At 51.9% G+C, this 9,504-nt stretch overlaps 1 protein-coding gene across 1 annotated transcript in view; it reads right to left on the reverse strand.

The window, feature by feature from the left end:
- The window catches only part of MACROD1 (MACRO domain containing 1), a 176,250-nt gene extending 173,137 nt beyond the window's left edge, over positions 1-3,113 (reverse strand). Inside the window, exon 1 of the mRNA XM_011993586.1 lies at positions 2,145-3,113. Within this exon, the coding sequence (XP_011848976.1) occupies positions 2,145-2,442 (298 nt within the window). The 5' untranslated portion in view covers positions 2,443-3,113. The remainder of the gene's footprint in view (positions 1-2,144) is intronic.
- Positions 3,114-9,504: the final 6,391 nt, after the last annotated feature.

Raw genomic sequence — 9,504 nt, forward strand, 5'->3', positions numbered from 1 at the left:
CGATCCCTCTCGTGGAGCACATGCTCTGGGGGAAAAGGCTTAGGACATCTATCCCGTAAGACACTCAAGCAGCCCCGTGGAGGGGCCCCAAAGTGAATCCTCCGACCCTAACCAAGTCCCACCCGGCTTCAGGGGAGGGAGACCCTGAGCTAGAACGACCCAGCTAAGCGTCTCTCCGTTTCCTGACCCTCAGAGACGGAGAGAATGCAGGTTTGCTGTTTTAAGCCACTAAGGTTCGGGTTATTTTGTTATACAGCAATAGATAACTATTGGGGGATCTCCACGTCTCACCCCCAAAAGCATCCCTCTAACTGTGGCTTCAGTAGCAGGCAGAGCCCCAGACCAGCCCCACTCCTTGGGCCTGGCCCACTGTCACTCAATAACGGGTCTGGAATATCATTCCCCAGCTGGATGCCTCTTCTCAGGCCGCCACCCCTGAGATGCCTCCTCTCATCTCCCCAGCTCAGGCAGCCCCATCTGCTATGGTGTCTTCACAGCACTGAGGTTACCAGGCCTTGTCTCAGCTGCTAGAACACATTCTTTACAATAGATGCTTTGTAATCTTCACATCAGATTACAAGCTCCATGAGGGCAGGGTCCTTGCCTATCTGACACATGTCTGAGTCCCCAGCCTGGCCACCTAGAGGGCGTTCAATAAAAGTTTGCTTCATGATTGGAAATCCCAGCTCGAAGCAAAGAGGGAGACCCCAGCGACAGCACAGCAGCCCAGGAACCCCGGCCCGATTACGAGGTCTGGCTGCTTTCCTGGCACCAAGGAGTAGGGTTGTGGGGGCTGGATCCTGGAAAGAGCGGCAGCCCTCAAGCAGGTGCCTGGGCGCCTTGTCTCCCTAGCTCTTTGCCAACCTCCTGAGTTGTTCTTCTCTGAGAGAGTGCTCAGGGGAGCAGGGTCTCTGTGGGGACAGTGGCTCCCCCTCCAGGGGTCTCTGCCAGCCCCCAACTCCTCCTGCTGTTCTGGGGCAAGGGCCAAGTGCCTGACAAGTTCTCCATCGGCTCACAGACTAAAGTCGGTTCTTTCTGCCATCACTTTTAGATCCTGGCCCAGGCCACGCAATTCATGTCAGGAGTAAATCATTTTGATTTCCACTTCTGGTCCCGAGAAAGCCATCTTATCTTCATCCCTAACACTGCAGGACCCTCCATCCTGCCCGCCCAGCCCAGAGGCCATACCTACTCCAGGAGAGAGGCCCAGCCAATGAGCCACTTCCCTGCACTTTTGAAAGGGGATCCAGCTGGGAAGAATCACAGGATCCTAGGAGGCAGACCCTGAAAGGCAGGGACAGCTGGGTGCCCAGCAGAGCTATTTGGGGCTCAGTAGCAGCAGCTTGGGTTCTCTCCCTTCCCAGGCCCCCGGACTCATACCCACTCCAGGAGCAAGAGGAAGTGGTGTGATTCTTGGGGGGTGTCATCAGTTGTCACAAGCACAAGACCCCACCCCTGCCCTGACCTGCTCCTCTAACCTCTGTTCCTGGCATGAGCAAACTGCTAACAAGTGGCCAGAGGCCAGCGAGAAGGGGAAAAGGGCACCATACCACGTGCCCAGAAAGGCATCAGAGTGCGGGCTTGGGGTGGGGTGGAGGCAGGACAGGCCAGCCCAGGGAGGTCACTCTGTGGGGTTACATGCCCCACCAGGTGGGACGCCAGCCCTGGAGCTGTTCCCTCAGCTCATTCCCGAGCACTTGAGAACCACACTGTGCAAAGTTTGGAGAGTCCGGGCTCATAACCTCCACTTTGCCACCAGCTCCCTGAGTGACCTTGGGGAAACCAGCTGCAGCACTCGGCCTCAGTTTTCCTCCTGCACAGGGGAGGAAGGTGGTAGGTCCTGCACAATCCCTGGGGTGCCCTGTGACCCATTCCAGTGGGATAAGGAAGGTCGCCTTCCTCACGCTGCCCCCTGCATGGACACTTGGACCTGGTCTGGAGTGAATTGTTCTGTGGGGCTGGGAACACACAGGGGGCGGGGGTGGCTGTGAATGGGGAGGAGGGGTCCGTTCCAGGGCAGATGAGGCCTCAACTTCCCCTGGTCTCTCGGGTGGAAGGGGCTGCTCGCTTGATGGGGGCTGCCCAGCCGGGAAGCCCCACGTGAGGCCGCCCTCTCCCTCGCGCCCCCTCGTGCTTACACTTACATTTCGCCTCCTTCCAGTCGGTGGAGGTGCTCAGGTCCACCTTCGCCGCCATGGCCAGGGGGGCCCAAGTGCGCACCCCGGCTGTCCGCCCCACCGCCGCCGCCCCCCACGCCCCAACTCTCGCCGAGGTCCGGGCGCTGCGGCCGAACACGCCCAGGAACGCTGGGGGACAGCACGTGCTGCTGCGGGTCCGCGTGGCACCCGCCAAGTGGCCGGGCCGGGGGCGCGGGGGGACCAGCAGCTGCCCCGCCGCGCGCAGCTGTACCAGGCGGCCGGACAGTCGGCTCTGAAGAGACATGAGCGGGCGGCGCGGGACGGCTCTCCGCCCACTTGGACTCTATTTACGGCGCTCGGGAGTGTCTCTCCCTTATTTACTCTGGGACCGGGTGGCGACTGCCAGCCAGCGGCGACCTGCTCGGAGGCAGCGGGCGGCGCAGCCAGAAAACCCGGGAGCGCCGCTGGGCACCCTGGAACTTGTAGTCCGGGCCGCCGGATGGGCCCTCGCACCCGTATACACACGTGCGCGCCCGCCCGGGCTCCCAGTGTCGCGGGTGGAGCCACGCCCGAGCCCCTCCCACTTCTCCAGTGGCCTCCAGGTGCCTCCACTCCGCATGGCCTCGGCCGCCTCTAGCTTTCTGGTTGGCTGCGCCTCGGCTTTCCCCGCACGGGCTGCCCACACGGGCTGAAGCCCCCGGACCTTCCACGCAGCCCCGGACCCCTCTGCCGCTCTGCTCCGCAGGGAAGCAGGCGCTCCGGCCGCTGCGTACCGAGCTGGGAGAGCCTGGCGCGGCTTCCGCGGTGCCGAGCGTTTTGCAGCCTGGGCGACCCGGGCTTGTCTCCCCAAGGGTCAGCAGGGCACCGCCTCCACACCCCAGCCCGCCCTCCTAGGGACAGTTGCGACGATCGGGTAAATCCGGTTTGGGGACTTCTCCCCAGAGCCTCTGCCTCCTAACAGCCCCGGGGCCAAGGCTCAGCTGGAGCAGAATCTAGGACAGCTGGGTGGAAATAGTGGAATTTGGAGGCAGGAAACTTGGGCTTCAAGTGGCGTTCAAGGGTGGAAGGATTGGGGTGATGTTTTCTTTTTACAAAAACCGGCTGGGCGCGGTGGCTTATCCCAGCACTTTGGGGAGGCTGAGGCGGGTGGATCACGAGGTCAGGAGTTCAAGGACAGCCTGGCCAACATGGCGAAACGCCATCTCTACTAAAAATACAAAAATTATCCAGGTGTGGTGGTGCATGCCTGTAATTCCAGCTACTCGGGAGGCTAAGGCAGGAGAATCACCTGAACTCGGAAGGTGGAGGTTGTGGTAAGCCAAGATGGCACCATTGCACTCCAGCCTGGGTGACAGAATGAGACTCTGTCTCAAAAAAAAAAAACACGAGGATGGATTTTTAAGTACTTTTATATATTTTTATGTACTATTAATATTACTTTATGATAAATATAATGGATACAGCCTGGGCTATTATGATGAATCTAATAATGAATAATGAATAGGTGCCTCACACCTGTAATCCCAGCACTTTGGGAGGCTGAGGCAAGAGGATTATCAGAGGCCAGGAGTTCAAGACCAGCCTGGGCAATACAGTGAGACCCCCTCATCTCTACCTGCCCCCACACAAAAAAATTACCCTGGTATGGTTGTAGACACTCACCTCTAGTCCCAGCTACTCTGGAGGCTGTGGCAGGCAAACACTTGAGCCCAAGGATTCAAGGCTGCAGAGAGCTATGATGGCACCACTGCACTACAGCCTGGACAACACAGTGAGACCCTATCTCAAAAGTAATAATAATAATATATTTTAATACCAGGGAGGAACGAGCCAGGGTTTCGGAGGAGGTTCTAGTACTAGTGTTGCTACCCTGGGGTACCCTAGCCTCTTGAGACTCAAGCTTCTTGAGCTGTCAGCTAGGAATAAGAGAGTCTGGCTGGTTGCAAACCTGCTCCTGTGCTCCAGGCCTCTGGCTCTGAGTGTGGCAATAACCCTGGATGGCCGTAGGAGGATCCCTGACCTGCCATGGATGCAGATGGAACCACTGGGATGGTAACATGGGCTCAGCCTTGGACTTCAGGCATTAAATCCGCCCAAGACAGGATCAGCATAGACTTGCCAGCACCTGGGTAGGCAGTCGTCAGTCCTGGGAGTGAGGGCAAAGGGGAAGCCAGAGGCCAGGAAGGAAGAGCCCACGGCCTCCAGCATTCCAGGACCACCAGCAAGGCCTGCACCCTCTCCTGAAAACATTAGCAAGACATGGTTCAGGATGTGAAGGGGTGGCCTGCCCCTCCACACCTGTGGGTGTTTCTCGTTAGGTGGAACGAGAGACTTGAGAAAAGAAATGAGACACAGAGACAAAGTATAGAGAAAGAAAAAGTGGGCCCAGGGGACCTGCGCTCAGCTTACAGAGGACCCACGCCGGCACTGGTCTCTGAGTTCCCTTAGTATTTATTGATAATTATCTTTACCATCTTAAAGATAAGGGAGTGGCAGGACAATAGGATCATTGTAGGGAGGAAATCGGCAGTAAGACATATGAACAAAAATCTCTGTGACATGAATAAGTTTAAAGGAAAATGCTGTGCCTTGAGATGCATATGCAAACATCTCCATAAACCTTTTAGCAGCATTGTTTCAGCCTATCACATGGGGAGAAACCTTTGGACAATACCTAGCTTTCCTAGGCAGAGGTCCCTGCGACCTTTGGCCATGTACCTGTCCCTGGGTAGTTGAAATTAAGAGAATGGTGATGACTTTTAACCAGCAAGCTGCCTTCAGGCACTTGTTTAACAAAGACACATCCTGCACAGCCCAAAATCTATTAAACCTTGAGTCACCGCAGCACATGTCTCTTGCAAGGACAAGGTTGGGGGTAGGGTCACAGATTAACAGCATCTCAAATACAGAACAATATGGAGTCTCTTATGTCTACTTCTTTCTATATAGACACAGTAACAGGCTGATCTCTCTTTCTTTTCACCACAAGGATATAGGAGTCAGGCTCTAGGTCACCTCACCAGTTGTGGCCCCTCCAGTAACTCAGAGTAAAAGAAGGACCTTGCTGACTGCAACCAGGACAGCCGACAACTACATGCACGAAGTCCCAGCTATACTGAGCTAAGCCCTCTATGTCCATTCCCACTACCTCTATTAGCCCATTATATCTTCAGCTCTCACCACCTCCAGGCAGAGAGATGACTGGCCCAAGGTCAGAACAGTCAGGATCCCAGCCCCGACTTGGGTCCAGGTCTGTTTGGTTCCCATCTGTGGTCTGGAAAGTGGTTATGCAGATGTCACTGATTGGTGAAATGTGGCGTGTGGGTGTTGCAGTATATTACTTCTCTATTGCTGCTGTACCATTACCGCAAATTCACTGGCTTCAATGACACACATGTAGTATCTTAAAGTTCTTCAGAACAGAAGTATGATGTGGGTATCACTGGGCTAAAATCAAGGGGAACATGGGGCCATGTTCCTTTCTGGAAGCCCTAGCAGAGAGCCTGTATCATTGCCTTTTCTGATTCCCAGAGACTACTCACATTCCTTGACTTGAGACCTCTTCCTCCATGTTCAAAGCCAGCGCGGTTGCATCTGAGCATTCTTCTGTAGTGGCATTTCCCTCTGATACTCTCCTTCTGCCTTTCTCTTCCATCTTCAGGGACCCTTGTGATTACATGGAGCCCACCTAGATAATCGGTGTCAATTTCTCTACTTAGCTGATTTGCAACCTTCATTCCCCTTTGCCATGAAATGTAACATATTTACAGGCTCTAGGATTTAGGATATGGAATCTTTAGAGAGCCATTATTCTGCCCTGTGCAACCTTCCTGGAAATGTCTAGAGAGGATGATGAGGTAGAGGCAGGGGCCCCAGTCATAAGAAAGTCTTGGTGCTCAGGCCGGGTGCAGTGGCTCACGCCTGTAATCCCAGCACTTTAGGAGGCTGAGGCGGGTAGAACAACTGAAGTCAGGAGTTTGAGACCAGCCTGGCCAACAAAGCCAAACCCTGTCTCTACTAAAAATACAAAACAAAACAAAAAAAATTAGTTGGGCATGATGGCACGCATCTGTAGTCCCAGCTACTCAGGAGGCTGAGGCAGGAGAATTGCTTGAACCTGAGAGGCAGAGGTTGCAGTGAGCTGAGATCGTGCCACTGCACTCCAGCCTGGGTGACAGAGTGAGACTCCCTCTCAAAAAAAAAAAAATAAGGCAGGTGTAGTGGGTCACACCTGCAGTTCCAATTACTTAGGAAACTGAAACAAGAAGATCACTCGAGGCCAGGAGCTGGAGGTCAGCCTGGGCAACATAGTGAGACCTTGTCTCTAAATATAAATAAATAAATAACATGTACTTATTTATTTATTTATTTAGAGAGGGAGTCTGGCTCTGTCACCCAGGCTGGAGTGCAGTGGCATGATCTCGGCTCACTGCAACCTCTTTCCCCCAGGTTCAAGGAGCAGCCTCCCAAGTATCTGGGATTACAGGCATGTGCCACCATGCCCCGCTAATTTTTATATTTTTAGTAGAGAAGGTTTTACTATATTGGTCACACTGGTCTCGAGCTCCTGACCTCAGATGATTCACCCACCTCGGCCTCCCAAAGTGCTGGGATTACAGGCGTGAGCCACCGTGCCCAGCCAACAAACATGTATTTTAAAAAAACATTTATATCATGTTATTCACCTGCTCAGACCTCTCCAAAACCCGTGTCCTATACTGCCAGGCTACTGAAGCACCCTGGACACCCACTGTGTACCAGTGCTACTGTTTCTTTTTCCTGGGATTCAGCTCTGTGATAGTGAAGGTCCCGGCTAACACCTCTCCGTGGTCTACTGGAGGCTTGGGTCACATGCACAAGTGGTCGTGGGCAGGCAGCAGGATTCTGAACATTGGTGAGGGAGGATATCTTCATAGAATTTGAGCTGGATCTTTTGGAAAAAGTAAAGTTTTGCCAGGTATGGAAGGTGTGTATGTGTTGGGGGCGTTCCAGGCAGAGGGACCCATAGAAGCAGAAGTGTGGAAGTCTGTGGAATGCTGAATCTTCCACTGGGGCTGTGGCACAGGGCATTGTCAGCTGAGGATTTTTAATGTTGGAGAGGGGGTTTTATGCAAAGAAAAGCTACCTACTGCTGCTTGTGTTTAAATTAATACTGTATTTATTAAACATATAAATTTTAAAAACTAGTTTTTCTTAAACATCCAAGAGCAATTCATAAATCTAGTTTTCTATGTATAAGCCTACTAATTATTTTTATAAAAGAACAATTATGTTCACTTTGATAAATATTTAATTAACTCATAAGTTCAACAGATTAAATTCTTCTAAAAATGAATGCCAATTACAAACTTAGGTAATTAAATCCTCTAATAGATTTTAAACTATATTTTACAGAGTTAAAGTAGCTGATCCTCTCAAACACCTCAAATTCCCAACAGAAGAGACTTACAAGGTTGTTGTTGTTTTTTTTTCTTATCATTTAAGCACCTCTTTTTGTTTTTCCTTTTTTCAGAGACAGCGTCTACAGGGTCTGGAGCAATCATGGCTTACCGCAGCTTTGACCTCCTGGGCTCAAGCGATCCTCCACCCTCAGCCTCCCGAGCAGCTAGGACTATAGGTGTGTGTCACCACACCCAGTTAATTTTTCTTTTTTTTTTTTTTAGAGATGGGGTCTCACTGTGTTGCCCAGGCTGGTCTCAAACTCCTGGGCTCAAGCATTCTTCCTGCTTCAGCCTTCCAAGGTGTTAGGGTTACAGGTATGAGTCACTGTGCCCAGCCAAGCAACTCTTATATACTAATAAACTTATAAATGTGGCAAATCAGTTATCTTAAATATTCAATACTGTTTCTGAACTTAAATCCTCTTAGACTGTCACAGTTATCTACTGCTTTGTAATGAGTCACTGAAAATTTACTGGCTTAAAATAACAGCAGTTCTAAGTCAGCAGTTTGGGTTAAGCTGGCCGGTTCATCTGCTGGTGTCACTGGGTCACTCCTTTACCTGCAGCTGTAGTCATCTGACAACCCATCTGGGGTTGGGGGTCCAAGGTGGTCTCACTCACATAACTGATGGTTGGTGCTGGCTGTCAGCTGAGGCCCCTTGGCTCTGCTCCACATGGTCTCACCTTTCAAAGGTGGCAAAGCCATCCAGAGGAGCAGATACACTATCACAGCAGGACTGACATTGCAGTGACATGCAGGACCACAGTACAGTTAGGGTTTTCCTGCTACTGGTCTGAGATTTAAGACCAGAGCAGGACCCAGGAGAATTCTACCATATCTAAAGGGATCCCCAGATCCACTCCTCTCCTCTGGGACTTAATGATAAAGTCTGATGCATCACTGTTTCCTGAGAGTCTTTCAAGTGGCAGCTCTCCCCCATTTTTACCCTGCCATCTTCCTATTTTTTATTGCCTCATTTGGGTAGATAAGCGTCCATCCCTCCAGCTCTCAGGTCCTCCTGTCGTCTTCTCTGTCTGATGACAATTTTGCATTCCACCCTCATCCAGGTTGTACTACTCTCTTCATATTTCACTTTATTACTTGCCTATGTTTCATTTTACTATCCGTTTCATTGGCCATATTGTATAGTCATTATGTTGAGAGGTATATAAGGGAAGGATGGATTACAAGGTATCAAATGTCCAGAGCTTGTAGCTATAAACCAGGAGCCTGGAAAACAGAAGATGCCCCTCCACCTTTTTTTTTTTGAGATGGAGTCTCACTCTGTTGGCCAGGCTGGAGTGCAGTGGTGCGATCCTGGTCCACTGCAACCTCCGCCTCCCATGTTCAAGCAATTCTCCTGCCTTAGCCTCCTGAGTAGCTGGGATTACAGGTGCCCACCACCACGCCCGGCTAACTTTTGTATTTTTGTAGAGATGAGGTTTCGCAACATTGGCCAGGCTGTTCTCAACTCCTGACCTCAGGTGATCCACCCACATCGCCCTCCCAAAGTGTTGGGATTACAAGTGAGAGCCACCATGCCCAGCCTCTACCTGATGTTTGGCAGAATGGTCTGAAGACCATGTCAGCTGTCTGGGAAAGGACTCAGTGATCTCGAGAGGGCCAAACAGATACTGAATGTTCTTATCCCACGCCACCCTCCCCAGGGGAACGGCCTTAGTGGGCCAGGGGGTTTCATCCTTGGAGCCAGCAGAGGGAGGGCTTCACCTGCCCCTACTCTGACTTCAGAGAAGGCCCAGCAAGGAGGTAGATGCTTTAGGGACATTTGGATTGAAGTGCACAAAATCCTTTAAAAGTAATGATTATTGGCCGGGCGAGGTGGCTCAAGCCTGTAATCCCAGCACTTTGGGAGGCCGAGACGGGCGGATCACAAGGTCAGGAGATCGAGACCATCCTGGCTAAC

The sequence above is a fragment of the Mandrillus leucophaeus genome, unplaced genomic scaffold (assembly GCF_000951045.1).
Source record: "Mandrillus leucophaeus isolate KB7577 unplaced genomic scaffold, Mleu.le_1.0 Scaffold43, whole genome shotgun sequence".
Classification (NCBI taxonomy): domain Eukaryota; kingdom Metazoa; phylum Chordata; class Mammalia; order Primates; family Cercopithecidae; genus Mandrillus; species Mandrillus leucophaeus.